This window comes from Armigeres subalbatus, chromosome 2, assembly GCF_024139115.2.
Source record: "Armigeres subalbatus isolate Guangzhou_Male chromosome 2, GZ_Asu_2, whole genome shotgun sequence".
NCBI classification, from domain to species: domain Eukaryota; kingdom Metazoa; phylum Arthropoda; class Insecta; order Diptera; family Culicidae; genus Armigeres; species Armigeres subalbatus.
Window position 1 is genome coordinate 31,519,669 of NC_085140.1, and position 21,235 is coordinate 31,540,903.

The window sequence follows — 21,235 nt, forward strand, 5'->3', positions numbered from 1 at the left end:
GACAATTAGCAGGAGTCTTTTTGTTTGGTTGTTTCGATGTGTGCATTCGCATCATCAATTCTACTTGTTTTATCTTTCGGTTACAAGGGTTTTAGAATAAAGGTTTTCGTATGATTTTCAATACATGCTCATTGGAATGTGGTGGTAAGCTTTTTCGCCATACACGAAAGGCACGCACAAAAAATATGGATTTCCATACCTTACTATTCATTTTCATTGCAGCCGGTGTTGTATAAGAGCCGACCATCATGGGAAAGAAAAACGCTAAGATGAAAAGCTGGAAAAAGAGCCTCAGCTCAAAAAGCAGTAAAAAAGTTCGAAGGAGTTAACGGTCTGTCAAAACTAAGGAACAAAAATAACTCAATACGATTCTGCTAGAAATTACAGGAATAAAAGACACAATTTCATTAAAAGATGGTGTTAAGTAATTAGTTGATTGAGATGCCCTAATGATATTAGATACGTGAACAACAGTTGAGATTTTTTCCCACACCATTCCGATCACTCACCTACACCACAGGTAGATAGTAATCGGCAAAAGCTCCCTAAAATGTTCGTTTCTCTACACACGATCTTTGTACTGATCCTATACCTAGATGTAAGACAGCAAAAATCTCGCAATCTGCTTGAGGATAACGATGAATTTGCGGATGAATCAGAAACTATTTCCGTGAATGAAGATGCAAATAGGAAGGCTAGAGATGATTTCGAATGCAATTATATGAAGGTGTATGGGTTTATTATATCTGAAATGCGTACCCCTGAATCTATGCCATCTTCGTTAAATCAAAATGTCGTTGGGCAACCGAGCACGCTTGCAGATTCGTCGTTCGCTCGAATAAGGTTACCGGAGGTCAAACTTCCTACCTTTGACGGTACCTTAACACAGTGGTTGACTTTTCGTGATGCTTTTGTCAGTAATCGAGTCTAATCCCCAATTAAAACCAATCGACAAATTCTCCTACCTCCTTTCGTCGCTAACTAAAGAAGCGAAACGTGTGATTGATTCGATAGAAATTACCTCGGTTAATTACTCAGTAGCTTGGGGACTACTAACAAAAAAACCTGTCGTGGGAACGTATATCGAATCATTGCTTTCAATCGAACCTATGCGCAAGGAATGCTACGACTCCTTGGAGCGCATCATCGATGAGTTTGAGCGGAATCTAAGTATGATTCAGAAAATGGGGATAGAAACCAAACCATTGCAATGGCTGGAGTGTTTTACTGGCGCATATGCTGTGCGCGCGCTTGGATGGTGCTACGCTGAAACAATGGGAGCAGCATCACGCATCCACGGAAGTACCAGAGTATGAGGACGTGCTTCAATTTCTGCGTGGACATTGTGCTATATTGCAGTCGCTATAACCGTTGAGAGTTCGTATTCCGGATCCGCCTAAACAGGAACCAATTCGATCGCTTAAAAACAAAGTTGAGTCATGCTGTAACTGCAAGCACTTCACTGAAATCCACAGAGAAAATTTTCGCAAAATGCCAGTATCCCAACGTTTCGGACTAGTTAGAAAAATTCGCTTTGCATAAATTGCTTCTCGCCATCCCATATTGTGAAACAGTGTCCTTCCAGCTGTTGTCGAGTATGTGGACAAAAACATCATACAATGTTGCACCAAAATACCACACTTCGTCCGTCAGATAGTGATTCGATTCCAAAATCCACTCAAATGCCTCCTCCTTCTCCCAATCATGTACCATCCACCTCTCAGCCTCAGCCCTCCACCTCTCAGCCTCGCCTGTCATCTACTGCAGCCTACAGTTGTTCCATCCACCAGTGGTGCATCTAGCAGCTACGTACCGACGGCTCTACTCGGGAATGTTCGCAGTGCCCCCTAGACCGTTTTGTTGCAAATCGCCGTGGTGAAGATTGCTGATTATAATGGATATGCTGTATGAGCTCGTGCAATGTTGGATCTTGCGTCGCAGATTAATTTGATGACGGAGCAACTCTCGCAAAAATTGAAGCTTCGGCAACTGAAAACCCACCAGGAGATCGGAGGAGTTGGAAATGCTACTGTCGTTTCGTCGTACCTCGTCGATGCAAGGATTGAGTCGCATTGTTCCAGTTTCGTCGCAGATTTTTCTTTCCATGTACTACCAGGAATCACTCGTGAGTTACCAGCCAAAGCCCTCAACACCAAAGAGTGGAACATACCCGCTAATCTCGTTCTAGCTGATCCTACTTTCCATCAGCCTGGTCCTATCGACATGATACTAGGGATGGAAGTCTACTACGAACTTGTCGAAGAAGGATTAATTCGTCTAGGTTCTAATCTACCAGTGCTGCAGAAAACCGTTCTCGGATGGGTCGTATCCGGTAAAGTTGGAGCGACACCGTCGACACAAATCAACTTTGTCCATGTCTGAAGCATCAGTTCACTCGAAAATCAGTTGGCGCGCTTCTGGGAATTGGAGTCTTGTCAATCCAGTGATACATTTTCTGTCGAAGACACGCTTTGTGAGGCTCACTTTGTTGCAACCACCAGCCGTGATGATACTGGACGATTTGTCGTTCAGCTTCCGAAAAGATCAGCAGTCCTTTCAACACTCGGTGATTCCAAAGAAATCGCTACTCGTCGTTTTCTCGCTCTAGAACGGCGTCTGAATTCCAACCCGCAACTGAAGCAAGCGTATACGGAATTCATTGAGGAGTACCATCGACTTGGTCACATGTAAGACATCACGGACTCGAAAGACGCAGAAACTCACACTGTCTCGTATTATCTGCCCCACCGTTGTGTCATACGACCCGATAGCCTAACTACCAAACTCCGAGTAGTATTCGATGCCTCGTGTGCTACCAGCACAGGATTTTCGCTGAATGACGGACTTATGGCAGGTCCTGTCGTCCAAAATGACCTAATGCCGATTATCTTACGCTTCCGGATGTCTTGGTACGCGATTGTGTCGGACATCGAAAAAATGTACTGACAAATTTGGCTCTCGCCGTTGGACTGGCGATTTCAGAAGGTACTCTGGCGGAATTCTCAATCCGAACCAATACGCACATCCCAACTTTCCACAGTGACGTACGGAACGTCATGTGCACCGTACCTTGCCACCAGAAGCCTTATGGAACTCGCTATCACAAGTCAGTCAAAAAGCCGCTTGGTGCGGTTTGGTTGAACCCCGACCAAATCGACTTCTATTTCTTGCTGCTCGCATTCTTATTTTATGCGGAAAGCTTACTCATTCGCTCTGATTTGATTTCGTACAAAGTACACCAACATTTAAAAAGGTATCCAAATGTATATTTTTCCACAAAATGTATCGTCTTTTTTATTACCTGCACAGCGCATAGATCATAGTGATATGCATGAACAGCCTCAAAAATGCATCTGAAATTGATTTGTTGTGCATCGCATCCTACTCCATTACATAATTTTCTACATACCTTTTACGTGAACGTAAAAATATTATGCAGTTGACTACTTTATCAACTGTTCGTCCAGATTCAATGGATTGTTTACATAACCATATGATCGGTCAGCACTTCATTATCAACACTTTAGGTATTACCAAATAAATGACCTACGTTGCTTATGAATGCTTGTGTTTTTACAGTTCTAGCTCACATCTAATATTTAGTGTCAATATATAGCATGAAAAATAATAATTTCATAGATTATTTCTTCATATTTTCGTGCATAGTCGAGAGAACAAGAATAACATATAAAACAAATGAACACGCAACACTGAACGATGATACACATTAATAGAGTTAAAAAAACTGGACGATGATTTTCGATCATCTGATAAGTATAACAGAGCGTGGAAATAAATCAACGATTTCCCCTCCAGGAAAAATATATTTTTTTAACTTTGCAATAATTTCTGCAAAAATAAGTTTTACAAAAAAATATTACGAATTTCATCCGAATGAAGAATCCAACGGATATGTCACTACTATATGATGACGTAGTTTTAAAACAAGAATACTACCCCGATTCAGTTGGAGAATGCATTTTCTCCTCGGTGGGCGGAATTTTTTCGGGAGGTGGTGCAAGCACGTGGCTGGTTTTCTTGCCAATGACTGGATGACAGTAATTTTAGCCTTACGTCTATCTTTTGTTCCTCAATACCATCGTTCAAGCCGTTGTATGCATGACTTTCCACCTACGTCCGCGAGACGATGTATTTCCTCATTCATACATAAGCGTATGGAGACGCATGGTGCATTGCTCCTTGTGACTAAACTCTGTGCAGAAATTAATGCAAAGAGCTAATATACCGGCAAAAATTATGTTTGTTAGCTGATTTATAGTAAATTGTTTGCTGAGTTTTAGCAATGAAACGTCATTTTGACAGAAATTTTGACAAGAATATGTTTGATGAGAGCTCAATTGGGCTAATCTTGGCGAAAGTTCCGAAAATTGCTGATATCTTGGTAAAACAAATAAGTGCGTAGTATGGGGAGTAATAGGGCACGTGTGTCTTATAGAACTCCTATTGAATCCTTATTCAATGTGAGGAAGCTGTGGCTCAGTGATTTTATCATTGCACATTGAACCACGCACGGAGCGAGGTTAATCTAAGGTATTTAGATGCGTAATTTTGAGATGGTGTCTTCGGAAGAGTGTTGCATTTTGAAGAAAATATTAAACCCAGCATGAAAACAAAGCTTCAACTGATTTCATGATCAATTATGTCATAGTGGGTCTTGTTTTGTTACCTGCAAGATAATCGCAAATATAAAAACACGGAATTTTAGAAAGAGTACGTTGCCGAGAAGTTTCCAGATATTTGACAGAAAGTAAAAAGGATCTACTAGAAAGTTCTTCCCGTCTTTCATTCTGGTTGTCCGGAATTCCTCTGCAAACAATATTTCACCCAACATCACCGGACTAGTACATCATCCCCAACACCGGAAACGTACTAAATCATAAAAAAGGAAATCCAGCCCGAGCACATCTTTTGCCAGAAGTGGTACTAGCCGGGTGCCGCTATCCGCTATTGTTTAAGTGGCCAGAAAATTGCCCACCATAAAGAAGGGATTGTATTGCTGTTCTCCTGCAATGGCCGCTCCGATAAGTATTCCATTATGTATTGTAATGAACGGGGTGGGAAAACGAAGGCGGCTCTCTTTACAACCATCGCCATCATCGTTTCCATCATCATTACCGGGGCATCCATTGTCGGTTCACACCGTGTAGGAATTCCTGTGCGAGTGGGTACTGGCAGAAATTGAATACGAAGAAACGAGATTTCCCTTTTCTATCACCGTGGCGATGCAATTTTCTTTATAGTAGTGCGAGGGATTCGACGCGGGCAGTAAAACTTTTTGGCGTTACCGACCTCACCCGACCCGAAGCGTTCACGATCATTAAATTTATCTTACTCTTCAGTTTTTGCCAACCACCGGATTCGGCCAAAGTTGATGCAAAAAAAAAATGAGCCCCAACGGGAAGGGATGGATGGTCCTGGTCCAGGCAGGTTTTACATGGTTCTCGCACCCATTGCTTCCGGGTTGCTCGGGAGTTACGAAATTCTATTATGTGGAATATTTTCCCATCCGGTTGGAACGAGTTCAGTGGTGCTCTTCACTGACCCGCAGAATAATAATAGTGCCCGCTTTCAGAATTCCATTGTAGGATGAATGTACCGGTTTTGATCAATGTTTCGGAAAATGGGACGGCTCAGAGTAAAAAAAAAATAGTATGCTCAAAATATACACAAACATTTTTAAAAGGTTTGTACTATTTTTTTGTTTTTTTTTTTCTAAATTGCGATGATTATTTGTTCATTAAAAAAAACTTATCAAATGAAAGCTTCAATTAGGTACTTTTACCTTATTGCACTTTTCCCTCTCACCATCAGTTGACCGATGGTCATATTTCATCGTGAATAAATACTATGCAATTTTCAGAGCTTTTTATTATTTGTTTTTTTTTTCATTCGCTATATTGTAGGAAATCAACTTTGGCATACACACTGGGTACATTGTTATTTTTTCGATGGAAAAGGAAAACATAGGAGAGAGAGAGAGAGAACGGAGCAGCAGCAACAGTATAAAAGTTCGGTAAATATGAGCCAGCATAGATGCAGTTGAATATGTAGCGAAAAGCAGCAGCCAGCCATAATTTTCAACTATTTTAATAATAAATTAATTAAAATAGTGGTTCGGTGGTAATGCTGGGAGCGCGTAAGAAGACGAAGGGGGTTCGAGGCCGGAAACCAACTCTGCGGACAATGAGCGGGACGGAACTCCGGTGGTTTCTGGCTATGGACAAAAACATGGCTACATGGAAACGCTTCTCGCTTGCTACTGGACGGCGAATCATTTGTTTCGTTTTTATTTACGGCTCTCGAACATTGTCGTGATTGTTGCTTGGAATCAGAATGATATGTGAATGATTGAGTGATGTGCACTCTGTAGATAATTTATGGATGAAGTAAGATTTTTTTAAAATAAAGGCATTGATTTTTTTTAAATTATATTATTGCAAAATAGGTTTCAAAACAATACGCCGACTGAATTCGTAAGATCAAACCATTCATATCTTCCGCAGTGACTCGAGAACAACACATTAGTAAAAATTTGAAATTCTTCGGAATCTCGTTGTGAAACTCTTCGGAATTTACTTGGGAAATTCTTCAAAATTTCCTCGGGTAGTGTTTCGAATTTCCTCGGGAAATTTTTCGGAATTTCCTTGGAAAATTCTTCGGAATATCCTTCGAAAAATTTCCCGAGAGAATTCTTCGGAATTTCCTCGGGAAATTCTTCGGAATTTGCTTGAGAATTCTTCGGAATTTCCTTGGGAAACTCTTCGGAATTTCCTTGGGAAACTTTTCGGAATTTCCTTGGGAAATTCTTCGAAATTTCCATGGGAAATTCTTCGGAATTTCCTTGGGAAATTCTTCGGAATTTCCTTGGGAAATTCTTCGAAATTTCCTTGGGAAATTCTTCGAAATTTCCTTGGGAAATTCTTCGGAATTTCAGAAATTTGAATTTCCAGCGAAATTCTTTGGAATTTCCTTGGGAAATTCTTTCGAAACTTTTGGGAAATTCTTCGAAATTTCCTCGAAATTCTTCGCATTTCTTGGGAAATTCTTCGGCATTTCCTTGGAAATTCTTCGGCATTTCTTGACCTCGAATTCTTCGGGAAACCTGAACTCCTCAAAACCTCCTGAGAATTTCCTGAAACTCGAATTCTTCGAATTTCCTTTCGAAATTCTTCCGAATTGACCTCCTCGAAATTCTTCGATTTGATTTCGAAATCAACTGAAATTCTTCGAATTTCCTCGAAATTCTTCGACTCGAAATTTCTTCGAATTTTGAAATTTCTCGAAATTCTTCGGAATTTCCTCAGGAAATTCTTCGGAATTTCCTCGAAATTCTTCGAATTTCCTCAGGAAATTCTTCGAATTTCCTCGAAATTCTTCGGAATTTCCTCGGGAAATTCTTCGAATTTCCTCGGGAAATTCTTCGGAATTTCCTCGAAATTCTTCGAATTTCCTCAGGAAATTCCGAATTCGAATTTCCTCGAAATTCTTCGAATTCTCCGGAAATTCTCCGAATTTCCTCGAAATCCCGAATTCTCGAAATTCTTCGGAATTCCTCGAAATTCTTCGAAATTTCTCAGCGAAATTCTTCCGGAACTCCTCGAAATTCTTCCGAATTTCCTCCGGAAATTCTTCGGAATTTCCTCGAAATTCTTCGAACTCCTGAAATTCTTCGAACTCCTCGAAATTCTTCGGAATTTCCTCGGAAATTCTTCGAATTCCTCAAAATTCTTCGAATTTCCTCGAAATTCTTCGAATTTCCTCGAAAATTGGAATTTCCTGAAATTCTTCTGAATTTCCTCAGGAAATTCTTCGAATTTCCTCGGAAATTCTTGAATTTCAAGGAAATTCTTCGGAATTTCCTCGAAATTCTTTGAATTTCCTCGAGGAAATTCTTCGGAATTTCCTCGGGAATTCTTCGAATTTCCTCGGGGAAATTCTTCGGAATTTCCTGGGAAATTCTTCGGAATTTCCTCAGGAAATTCTTCGGAATTTCCTTGGGAAATTCTTGAATTTCCTCGGGGAAATTCTTGAATTCTCTGAAATTCTTCAGAATTTCCTCAGGGAAATTCTTCGGAATTTCTCGGGAATTCTTCGAATTTCCTCGGGAAATTCTTTCCTGAATTCCTCGGAGAATTCTCCTCAATTTTCGAACTCCAGGAAATTCTTTGAATTCCTCGGGAAATTCTTCCGGAATTTCCCTCCGAAATTCTTTGAATTTCCTCCTGGGAAATTCTTCCGGAATTTTCTCGGAAATTCTTTTTGACTTTAACTTTTCTCAGAAAACTTTCCTCTCTTTGAGAAATTCTTCGAATCTGAGAAATTCTTGAATTTCCTCAAGGTAAATTCCGAAGAATTGTCCAAGGAAATTCCGAAGAATTTTCCAAGGAAATTTCGAAGAATTTTCCAAGGCAATTCCGAAGAATTTTCCAAGGCAATTCCGAAGAATTTTCCAAGGAAATGCCGAAGAATTTTCCAAGGAAATTCCGAAGAATTTCCCGAGGAAATTCCGAAGAATTTTAGAAGGAAATTCCGAAGAATTTTCCAAGGAAATTCCAAAGAATTTTCCAAGGAAATTCCAAAGAATTTTCCAAGGAAATTCAGAAGAATTTTGCAAGGAAATTCCGAAGAATTTTCCAAGGCAATTCCGAAGAATTTTCCAAGGCAATTTCGAAGAATTTTCCAAAGCAATTCCGAAGAATTTTCCGAGGAAATTCCGAAGGAAATGCCGAAGAATTTCCCGAGGAAATTCCGAAGAATTTCCCGAGGAAATTCCGAAGAATTTCCCGAGGAAATTCCGAAGAATTTTCCGATGAAATTCTTTGGAAGGATTTCCGAGGAAATTCGAAGAATTTCGAGGAAATTCCGAAGAATTTTCTGAGGAAATTCCGAAGAATTTCCTTAGGAAATGTCGAAGAATTTCCTAGGAAATCTGAAGAATTTCCCTGAGGAAATTCCAAGAATTTCCTGAGGATATTCCAAAGAATTTCTGAGGAAATTTCTGAAGAATTTCCTTAGGAAATTCCGAAAGAATTTCGAGGAAATTCTGAAGAATTTTGAGGAATTCCGAAGAATTTCCGAGGAAATTCCGAAGAATTTCCCGAGGAAATTCCGAAGAATTTCCCGAGGAAATTCCGAAGAATTTCCCGAGGAAATTCCGAAGAATTTCCCGAGGAAATTCCGAAGAATTTCCCGTGCAAATTCCGAAGAATTTCCCGTGGAAATTCCGAAGAATTTCCCGTGGAAATTCCGAAGAATTTCCCGTGGAAATTCCGAAGAATTTCCTGGAAAAATTCCGAAGAACTTCCCGAGGAAATTCCGAAGAATTTCCCGAAGAAATTCCGAAGAATTTCCCGAGGAAATTCCGAAGAATTTCCTAGGAAGAGCCGAAGAATTTCTCGAGAAAATCCGAAGAATTTCTCAAGGAAATTCCGAAGAATTTCCAGAGGAAATTTCGAAGAATTTTCCGAGAAAATTCCGAAGATTTTCCAGAGGAAATTCCGAAGAATTTTCCGAGAAAATTCCCAAGGAAATTTCGAAGAGTTTCCCGAGGAAATATCGAAGAGTTTCAAAACTGTAAATATCGAAGAAGTTCCGAAGAATTTCCCGAGGAAATTTCGAAGAATTTTCTAAGGCAATTCCGAAGAATTTCCCGAGGAAATTCCGAAGAATTTCCCGAGGAAATTCCGAAGAATTTCCCGAGGAAATTCCGAAAAATTTCCCGAGGAAATTCCGAAGAATTTCCCGAGGAAATTCCGAAGAATTTCCCGAGGAAATTCCGAAGAATTTCCCGAGAAAATTCCGAGGAATTTCCTGAGAGGAATTCCGAAGAATTTCCTGAGAAATTGAAGAATTTCCTCGAGGAAATTCGAAGAATTTCCTGAGGAAATTCCGAAGAATTTCCTGAGGAAATTCCGAAGAATTTCCCGAGGAAATTCCGAAGAATTTCCCGAGGAAATTCCGAAGAATTTCCCGAGGAAATTCCGAAGAATTTCCCGAGGAAATTCCGAAGAATTTCCCGAGGAAATTCCTAAGAATTTTCCAAGGAAATTCCGAAGAATTTTAGAAGGTAATTCCAAAGAATTTTCCAAGGAAATTCCGAAAAATTTTCCAAGGAAATTCTGAAGAATTTTCCACGGAAATTCCGAAGAATTTCCAAAGAAATTCCGAAAAATTTTCCAAGTAAATTCCAAAGAATTTTCCAAGGAAATTCCGAAGAATTTTTTAAGGAAATTCCGAAGAATTTTCCAAGGAAGTTCCGAAGAATTTTCCAAAGAAATTCCGAAGAATTTCCCGATGAAATTCCGAAGAATTTTCCGAGGAAATTCCGAAGAATTTCCCGAGGAAATTCCGAAGAATTTCCCGAAATTCCGAAGAATTTCCCGAGGAAATTCCGAAGAATTTTCTGAGGAAATTCCGAAGAATTTCCCGAGGAAATTCCGAAGAATTTCCCGAGGAAATTCCGAAGAATTTCCCGAGGATATTCTGAAGAATTGCCCGAGGAAATTCTGAAGAATTTCCCATGGAATTTTCGAAGAATTTCCCGAGGAAACTCCGAAGAATTTCCCGAGGAAATTCCGAAGAATTTCCCGAGGAAATTGCGAAGAATTTCCCGAGGAATTTCCGAAGAATTTCCCGAGGAAACTCTGAAGAATTTCCCCAGGGAATTGCGAAGAATTTCCCGAGGAAATTCCGAAGAATTTCCCGAGAAAATTTCTAAGAATTTTCTGTGGAAATTCCGTAGATTTTTTCGAATTCTTTTAATGGGAATGTACATTATTTTTCGGATTTCGGAATTGCTCCCAAGTTAATTTTAAACGCGTTTAGGAGCGAAATTATTTTGGGCGAATGGGTGAAACGATGCGTGATGCATTCTATCAAGTTCGCAAAAGAGTTTGCTCGCGCGGATGTTAAGATTTGTGAATAATTTGTGATTGTGATTGTTTGTGTTCCACACTAAAAGCGTCTGAGATCTGTATGAACGTAGTTTTGGTACTTTAGGATATAATTTATGCGAATGTGTTTATTATTTAAAACGGGTTGCTCAAATATTTTCAATATATATTATTGACATAAGTATGAAAACACATATAAACATGCCTTTTTATCGTAAAGCATAAATTCACCGGCAAACTTTTTCTTTCGTATTCAAACGAATTTTTGAAAGAACGGCCAACCCGCAAACAGGGCGACACAGAAATGCGATATATCTTCACAACGGCTGTGATTTCGCCTGGAGCAGCTGTCCATTTTTCATAATGGCACCGACGAAAGGTCAAACGTCTCCCATCTTAAAATATGGCTTTAACCTGTCCCCGCTAGCCAACTGTTCGCCTGGACATCTGAGCGGATTCTTGCTCTAGTTTAGTCGGAAGCATGGGGCCAGGTATTCACAGCTAAAGGTGACATCGGATAGAATTTATGAAAATTTTGCCTGCAAGTGATTCTGACACTGTCTGTCGAAGCCAAGTTGGAAAATAGAATTGATATCGGTGGAAAAGGGTCAACAAATCAGAATTAAAATTGGAAGTACTTCAAGGCGAAGGATAGAGATCGAAAGTCTCTAATGATATTCAATGGTATACGATTTTCAGAACGAGAGGGTGCATCATTAGTAGTTTTACGTTAGGCCGTTACAAATGTGTAATTTAAATTATGTCATACTGGTCTCTGAAATGTCAAGGGGGAGGGATAATAAAAAAATAATATTAAAATGGAAAAAATCATTAAAACTCCTCGGATTTGTTAAAGAATGTTTAGAAAATCCTCAAAATTGTTCGAATTTTTTTTGTTGACCCCTCAAAATATTGTTTTTGGGCAAAAAAAATCGAGGGGGGAAGATATAATTGTTTTTAAATATTTGTATCGGCCTTACTTTATCTTTGAAAAAACAGTCTCAATTATTAAATTGGTACAGTAAGTTAAAGTAAGTGACCATGGCCCCTTCTTTTAGAATTTATATCTAATGGGGGGTTTCACACATTTCTATCACGAAATGTTGAAACGAAACTAACCTGATGTTTTGTCGACTACTACTGAAAGTGCCGAACTAGTATTAAATATTTTCACGTGATACTATTCAGTAACATGGTGTTCATGGTCAAATCCGTTAAATCACAACACTATCCATCGCCAGTTCATCTCGCCTGATTTTAACCTCGAAGAGTAAAAGCTTTTCTTCTTAATCCTTTAGGGGAGAATGGGTCATCATAACGGTGACTCAGGGGATCACGACGCATCGTGTTATTCTTCCAACTTGCATCATGATCTTGGTAGCTGTAGCTTTAAATGAATGAGCATGTCAGTAAGAGCACGGTGTGATACTTTTCAAATTCGAAAAAAAGAAATCTGCGTGTGTGAATTGCAAAGATAGGTTTCTAATATGGCGTTAGTATATTATTTATCATGCATACCAACTTTTCTGTACTATCACATTAAAAAACAATCTGAATGCGTTTGAGTATCACAAAAAAAATGATTGATGTGTATCTTCGTGTTAAAGCAATATTCGAATCTGACCCAGGTGAAACATCGATCACTGATTAAGAGGTTCGTTTTTCACCATCCTCCCCTACACTTTCGCCCACCATCACAGCGCTTATCGGGTAGGCTTTCAATATTTCCGGTCCTTATCGATATAGGAACTCACAGCTCAGCCCACATCGCATGGTTCGCTGAGTAGGCATTCAGGCGTTGCGTTGTTGGCTCCTACACTCAACAAGATGCATGCCATGGAAATCACGGCATGGGAGGGCGCTGCACAGAAAGGAAAGGATTACTGACCCGGGGTGGTATCGTGGCTCTAGACTTTGACTAGCGGAGAACCTGACGAGAGGTTAAGTGTTATACGTGGTTTACTCTTGCGGAGGCGTACATTACCCGGGAATATGTTTGTAGGCAGTTTTAGTGGGAAAGAAGAAGTACTTACCGCAATATACTGCCAGCCTTTGTTCACCCGCACCAGCAGTGCTTCCTCGTCAATTATGTAGGCGAGCGTTCCGACTGGGCTCGTAGAAGACATCTGTGGATATAAATTAGAGTGAAAATAAAAGAACCATGAGAATTGGGGGCGTTGAGGTAGAACATTTCTGAGCGTGCGAGAACGTAAGCTCAGGATTTTGCGGATAAGTCTTGACACTACTGTCCAGTCCAGTCCAGTCCAGTAGGCTTCGTCGTGCTGGTCGTCGCACGGTTAGTCGACTGCAGTTTGTGTATGACGACGACGACGACGGCACGGATGCGGAAAAAAAGTGTGCATTTATTATTCATGATAAGGTCTTATTTATGTTTGCGTTGTGCTTGGTTCTGCTCTATATGTGCAAACGTCACACCGAGGGCTGATGAGGGCCGGCGGCAAGAAGTTGATAAGCTTGAGTAGCTTTCGGGATGTTGGCGGAACTGTTGGGAGTGAACAGCCGGGCGCAGTGAAGTGGTTGACAATGAGGTCAGTTGCTTGGTTGGTGTGTTCCGTTTCCGGGGTGGAAAGTTGTATATTTTGGTATTTTGTTAGTATAATATTCTCAAATCCGTAGCTGTAGCTATTCCGAGCTACGCTAGAATTCCGCGATCACGGAAGTATCAAAAACGAAAAAAAAGGAATGCTCATGGAATGTATGTATGATTTTTTGTTATATGCCCGAGTAACAATGCATAACAAAATTATAACAAGGTGAGTATTTTATTAAAAAAATCGATTGTCACATAATAAAAATAGCATTTGAATTCAATTAATTTTTTTTTTGTATAATAGTATAATGTGTTAATTTAAAGCTTTTGGGGATTCTTTTCAAATACTTCTCCAAACATCGCTCAAAGTATTGTATATTTCTTCTTTTAAGGCGGACATTTTCAACCCCCGCTTATTGCTGTGACCAAGAGATATTCACCTATTCATTGAACGGCCAGTTTTTTGTTGATTCCCTCTCAGCATTTCTTTAACGGCATATTGCCCTGCCCTGTTGCTTTTGTGTACTATTTAACTACCAATATCGTCAATAGACTGATTCACCCCACCATACCCACCTTGCTCTCTTTTTCATACTTCTACTCGAATGACGTATCTTTCATTCATAATTAACAGTCTATCGCAATAACCATCATCATCTATCATCGTGTGCACATTTATTCTAACGCTTTTTGAAATGAAAACTTGATGCATGCGGTATTCTGAGAAGGGGTGCGTTACATTTTTTTTCATTGACGTTTTTGCATTAACACGTACGTCCCCAACCCCCATTTTACGACAAAACTCAAAATTCAAAACCACGCAGCTCAGCCAATTTCTAACGGATTTTCAAGCAATCTTCTGGAATCGATCACAAAATTCCTATAGTTTTAGGAACCGAGGTAAATTTTTGTGCAATGGCCATGGTTCCGGATATATTCCGGGGAGTACTGGGGTTACCTCCTCCCGGAAAAAATGGTCACTGGCAGATCGGCTTCAGAATCCATCGTGCGACATGTCAAACTTCATGATTTTGCAAAACAAGTACACTGGAGTAAATTTCTGCGACTTTCGATCGAATTGGCCACCCTCCGGGTACTTCCAGGGCCTGGTTCCCTTGGGGAAGTGGCCAATTTTCGTTCAATCTTGGAACCCATCGTGCGACATGTCAAACTTCATGATTTTGCAAAACAAGTCCACTGGACTACATTTTGGCGACTTTCGATCGAATTGGCCACCCTCCGGGTACTTCCAGGGCCTGGTTCCCTTGGGGAAGTGGCCAATTTTCGTTCAATCTTGGAACCCATCTTGCGACATGTCAAACTTCATGATTTTGCAAAACAAGTACACTGGAGTACATTTCGGCGATTTTCGATCGAATTGGCCACCCTCCGGGTACTTCCAGGGCTTAGTTCCCTCAAGGAAGTGGCCAATTTTCGTTCAATCTTGGAACCCATCTTGCGACATGTCAAACTTCATGATTTTGCAAAACAAGTCCACTGGACTACATTTTGGCGACTTTCGATCGAATTGGCCACCCTCCGGGTACTTCCAGGGCCTGGTTCCCTTGGGGAAGTGGTCAATTTTCGTTCAATCTTGGAACCCATCTTGCGACATGTCAAACTTCATGATTTTGCAAAACAAGTACACTGGAGTACATTTCGCCGATTTTCGATCGAATTGGCCACCTCCGGGTACTTCCAGGGCCTGGTTCCCTTGGGGAAGTGGCCAATTTCCGTTCAATCTTGGAACCCATCTTGCAACATGTCAAACTTCATGATTTTGCAAGACAAGTCCACTGGACTACATTTTGGCGACTTTCGATCGAATTGACCACCCTCCGGGTACTTCCAGGGCCTGGTTCCCTTGGGGAAGTGGCCAATTTTCCTTCAATCTTGGAACCCATCTTGCGACATGTCAAACTTCATGATTTTGCAAAACAAGTACACTGGAGTACATTTCGGCGATTTTCGATCGAATTGGCCACCCTCCGGGTACTTCCAGGGCTTAGTTCCCTCAAGGAAGTGGCCAATTTTCGTTCAATCTTGGAACCCATCTTGCGACATGTCAAACTTCATGATTTTGCAAAACAAGTACACTGGAGTCCATTTCGGTGATTTTCGATCGAATTGGCCACCTTCCGGGTACTTCCAGGTATACCGCGCTGATTGAAATTTTACCGGCGGTGGCGTGATAGATCACTTTCAGGCAGCGGCGACGGCGTCACGCCGTTGGTGATCAGCGGTGGCGTGGAGCAGCGTGAACCAGTTTCTAGTGGCAAAATTTCTTCAGAAGTTCTTCAGGGAATTCTTCCATAAGTTCCTCCACTAGTTTTTTTAAAAGATCGTCAAGAAATTCCATTGGACATTCCTCCGTAAGTGCCTCTGGGAAGTTCCTCCAGAAATTCCTCCCAGATTTCGTCTGGAAGTTCCTTCGGGAATTCCTCCGGAAGCTCCTGCAGGAATTCATCTGGAAGTTCTTCCAGGAATTCCTCCGGAGGTTCCTTCGGGAAATACTCCGGAAGTTTCTCGAGGAATTCCTCCGAAAGTTTCTCCATGAATTCTTCCGGAAGTTTCTCCAGGTATTCCTCCGGAAGTTCCTCCAAGAATTCCTCCGGAAACTGGAATTGGCCACCTGGAATTCCAGGAATTTCTGGAGGATTTTCCGGATGAATTCGTGGAGGAACTTCCGGGGAATTCCTGGTGGAACATACTGGATAAATCCTGAAGGAACTTCCGGAAGAATTCCCGGAGGAACTTCGGCAGGAATTCCTAGAGGAACTTCCGGAGGAGCTACTGGAGGAACTTGCAGAGGAATTACTGGAGGAACTTCCGGAGGAATTACTGTAGAAACTTCCGGAGGAATTATTATAATTATTATCCTGGAGGAACTTCCGGAGGAATTCCTGGAGGAACTTCCGGAGGAATTTCTGGAGGAACTTTGGGAGGAATTCCTGGAGGAACTTCCATAGAAATTCCTGGAGGAACTTCCATAGAAATTCCTGGAGGAACTTCCGGAGGAACTCCTGGAGGAACTTCCGAAGGAATTCCTGGAGGAACTTCCGAAGGAATTCCTGGAGGAACTTCCGAAGGAATTCCTGGAGGAACTTCGAAAGGAATTCCTGGAGGAACTTCCGAAGGAATTCATGGAGGAACTTCCGGAGTAATTCCTGGAGGAACTTCCGGAGTAACTTCTGGAGTAAATAAAAAAATTATGAAGTTTGACATGCCGCAAGATGGATTCCAAGAATAAGCGAAAATTGGCCGAAATGTACTCCAGTGTACTTGTTTTGCAAAATCATGAAGTTTGACATGTCGCAAGATGGGATCCAAGATTCAACAAAAATTTGCCACTTCCCCAAGGGAACCAGACCCTGGAAGCACCCGGAGGGTGGCCAATTCGATCGAAAGTCGCCGAAATGTACTCCAGTGTACTTGTTTTGCAAAATCATGAAGTTTGACATGCCGCAAGATGGGTTCCATGATTGAACGGATATTGGCCACTTCCCCAAGGGAACCAGGCCCTGGAAGTACCCGGAGAGTGGTCAATTCAATCGAATGTAGCCGAAATGTACTCCAGTGTACTTGTTTTGCAAAATCATGAAGTTTGACATGTCGCAAGATGGGTTCCAAGATTGAACGAAAATTGGCCACTTCCCCAAGGGAACCAGGCCCTGGAAGCACCCGGAGGGTGGCCAATTCGATCGAAAGTCGCCAAAATGTACTCCAGTGTACTTGTTTTGCAAAATCATGAAGTTTGACATGCCGCAAGATGGGTTCCATGATTGAACGGATATTGGCCACTTCCCCAAGGGAACCAGGCCCTGGGAGTACCCGGAGGGTGGCCAATTCGATCGAAAGTCGCCAAAATGTACTCCAGTGTACTTGTTTTGCAAAATCATGAAGTTTGACATGTCGCAAGATGGGTTCCAAGATTGAACGAAAATTGGCCACTTCCCCAAAGGAACCGCCCTGGAAGTACCCGGAGGGTGGCCAATTCGAACGAAAGTCGCCGAAATGTACTCCAGTGTACTTGTTTTGCAAAATCATGAAGTTTGACATGCCGCAAGATGGGTTCCATGATTGAACGGATATTGGCCACTTCCCCAAGGGAACCAGGCCCTGGAAGCACCCGGAGGGTGGCCAATTCGATCGAAAGTCGCCAAAATGTACTCCAGTGTACTTGTTTTGCAAAATCATGAAGTTTGACATGTCGCAAGATGGATTTCGAAGCCGATCTGACAGTGACCCTTTTTTCCGGGAGGGAGGTAACCCCAGTACTCCCCGGAATATATCCGGAACCATGGCCATTGCACAAAAATTGACCTCGGTTCCTGAAACTATAGGAATTTTGTGATCGATTCCAGAAGATTGCTTGAAAATCCGTTAGAAATTGGCTGAGCTGCGTGGTTTTGAATTTTGAGTTTTGTCGTAAAATGGGGGTTGGGGACGTACGTGTTAAAAAGCATTGGAACTGGTGTAAAGTTCTTCTAAATAATCATAGAGTCAATCTCTCCTTATGAAGAAATTAATGAACTATGTTAATATCAGAAAAATATATTAAGCTCTTTTAGTGGAATGTATTCAACCGTCTAAGACGAATTAAGTACTGTCCATTTAATTCCACCAGTTAATTTTCGTTATCTTTGCAGATACGTATTTCGACCACATTTCAGTGTCTCGTACTTGACTTGACTAAGTCGAGTCAAGTACGAGACACTGAAGACGACCACACAGTTGTGGTCGAAATACGTATCTGCAAAGATAACGAAAATTAACTGGTGGAATCAAATGGACAGTACTTAGTATGTTAATATGTTGCCATATTATTAATTCATGTGACTGTTTTGTATCTTATCCATATCCAAACCGAATTTAAACCAATTCAAATTAAATCCAAATCTAAATCCGAAACCAATTCACCCTAAATCCAATCGAAATCGTATCCAAATCTTAATAGAATCTAAATCCACTATAAGTCCAATAAAAAAATCAATTCAAACCTAATTCAAATCCAAAAATTCAATCCAAATCAAATTCTAATCCAAACCAATCCAAAATGAATTCGAATCGAATCGAAATACAAATCAAATCCATTTTAAGTCCAAATTCAATACGAATCTCATCCGAATTCAAACTAAATTCTATTCAAATCCAGTTGAAACCCAATCGAAGTGCAATCCAAATTCAAACCAAATACCTACTATTCAAATTCTAGCCAACTTCAATAGAAATTCAGTCGAATCCAATCCATTATAAATACTATCAAAATCCTAATCCATTCCAAATCAAATACAAATCCTATCTAATTCAAACCAAACCAAATTCAATCCAAATCGAATCCAAAATCAAATCAATCCATATTCAATTCAAACCGAATTTAAATATGAATTAAAATAATTCAAATTCAATTGGAATTTTATCCAAACCCACAACAAACGCAACTAAAACTCGGCTCGGAAGCCTCCTTCCAAAAGGCTCGGAGGCCCCCTTTCAAGAGGGAAGCCTCCTTTCAAGAGGCTCGGAAGCCTCCTTTCAAGAGGCTCGGAAGCCTCCTTCAAGAGGCTCCAGAAGCCTCCCTTTCAAGAGGCCCGGAAGCCTCCTTCAAGAGGCCCGGAAGCCTCCTTTCAAGAGGCTCAGAGCCTCCTTTCAAGAGGCTCAGGCCCTGGAAGCCTCCTTCAAGAGGCTGGAAGCCTCCTTTCAAGAGGCTCAGGCCTCCTTTCAAGAGGCTGGAAGCCTCCTTTCAAGAGGCCTGGAAGCCTCCTTTCAAGAGGCTCGGAAGCCTCCTTTCAAGAGGCCTGGAAGCCTCCTTTCAAGAGGCCTCAAGCCTCCTTCAAGAGGCCTCAAGCCTCCTTTCAAGAGGCTCAGAAGCCTCCTGTTAAAAGAGGCCTGGAAGCCTCCTTTCAAGAGGCCTGGAAGCCTCCTTTCAAGAGGCTCTGGAAGCCTCCTTCAAGAGGCCTCAGGAAGCCTCCTTTCAAGAGGCTCAGAAGCCTCCTTCAAGAGGCCTGGAAGCCTCCTTTCAAGAGGCTGGAAGCCTCCTTCAAGAGGCTCGGAAGCCTCCTTTCAAGAGGCCTGAAGCCTCCTTCAAGAGGCCTCGGAAGCCTCCTTTCAAGAGGCTCAGGAAGCCTCCTTTCAAGAGGCTCTGGAAGCCTCCTTTCAAGAGGCCTGGAAGCCTCCTTTCAAGAGGCCTGGAAGCCTCCTTTCAAGAGGCCTGAAGCCTCCTTTCAAGAGGCCCGGAAGCCTCCTTTCAAGAGGCCCGAAGCCTCCTTTCAAGAGGCCCGAAGCCTCCTTTCAAGAGGCCCGAAGCCTCCTTTCAAGAGGCCCGGAAGCCTCCTTTCAAGAGGCCCGAAGCCTCCTTTCAAGAGGCCCGGAAGCCTCCTTTCAAGAGGTGCCCCGAAGCCTCCTTTAAGAGGCCCTGAAGCCTCCCTTTCTTCAAGAGGCCTGAAGCCTCCTTTCAAGAGGCCCGGAAGCCTCCTTCCAAAAGGCCCGAAAGCCTGCTTTTAATAGATCCGGAAGTTTCCTTTCAAGAGGCACGGAAGTCTCCATCCAAGGGGCCCGGAAATCACCTTTCAAGAGGCCCAGAAGCCTCCTTTCAAGAGGCTCGGAAGCCACGACACTTGCTAAAAAAGTATAATGACCATATGCCCCAGAAGTCTGCTTTCAATAGATCCGGAAATTTCCTTTCAAGGAGCCCGGAAACCACCTTTCAAGAGGCTCGGAAGCCTCCTTTCAAGAGGCTCGGAAGCCTCCTTTCAAGAGGCTCGGAAGCCTCCTTTGAAGAGGCTCGGAAGCCTCCTTTCAAGAGGCCCGGAAGCCCGGAAGCCTCCTTTCAAGAGGCCCGGAAGCCTCCTTTCAAGAGGCCCGGAAGCCTCCTTTCAAGAGGCCTGGAAGCCTCCTTCAAGAGGCCTGGAAGCCTCCTTTCAAGATGCCTGGAAGCCTCCTTTTAAGAGGCCCAGAAACCTCCTTCAAGAGGCCTGGAAGCCTCCTTTCAAGAGGCCCGGAAGCCTCCTTTCAAGAGGCCCGGAAGCCTCCTTTCAAGAGGCCCGGAAGCCTCCTTTCAAGAGGCCCGGAAGCCTCCTTTCAAGAGGCCCGGAAGCCTCCTTTCAAGAGGCCTGGAAGCCTCCTTTCATGAGGCCTAGAACCCTCCTTCAAGAGGCCCGGAAGCCTCCTTTCAAGAGGCCCGGAAGCCTCCTTTCAAGAGGCCCGGAAGCCTCCTTTCAAGAGGCCCGGAAGCCTCCTTTCAAGAGGCCCGGAAGCCTCCTTTCAAGAGGCCCGGAAGCCTCCTTTCAAGAGGCCCGGAAGCCTCCTTTCAAGAGGCCCGGAAGCCTCCTTTCAAGAGGCCCGGAAGCCTCCTTTCAAGAGGCCCGGAAGCCTCCTTTCAAGAGGCCCGGAAGCCTCCTTTCAAGAGGCCTGGAAGCCTCCTTTAAAGAGGCCCGGAAGCCTCCTTTCAAGAGGCCCGAAATTTCCTTTCAAGAGGAAGCCTGCTTTCAAGAGGCCCGGAAGCCTCCTTTCAAGAGGCCCGGAAGCCTCCTTTCAAGAGGCCCGGAAGCCTCCTTTCAAGAGGCCCGGAAGCCTCCTTTCAAGAGGCCCGGAAGCCTCCTTTCAAGAGGCCCGGAAGTCTCATTTCAAGAGGCCCGGAAGTCTCCTTTCAAAAGGCACGAAACCACCTTTCAAGAGGCCCAGAAGCCTCCTTTCAAGAGGCTCGGAAGCCACGACACTTGCTAAAAAAGTATAATGACCATATGCAATGGATTTAGTGTGGATATTGATGAGG

General features: G+C 42.5%; 1 protein-coding gene across 19 annotated transcripts in view; it reads right to left on the minus strand.

The window, feature by feature from the left end:
- Positions 1-21,235, minus strand: part of LOC134218429 (collagen alpha-1(XVIII) chain) — an 865,092-nt gene that overhangs the window by 48,232 nt on the left and 795,625 nt on the right. For all 19 annotated transcript variants that reach the window (XM_062697407.1, XM_062697401.1, XM_062697402.1 and 16 more), the window contains one exon: positions 12,947-13,039. In XM_062697407.1, coding sequence (XP_062553391.1) covers positions 12,947-13,039 — 93 coding nt within the window. The remainder of the gene's footprint in view (positions 1-12,946; positions 13,040-21,235) is intronic.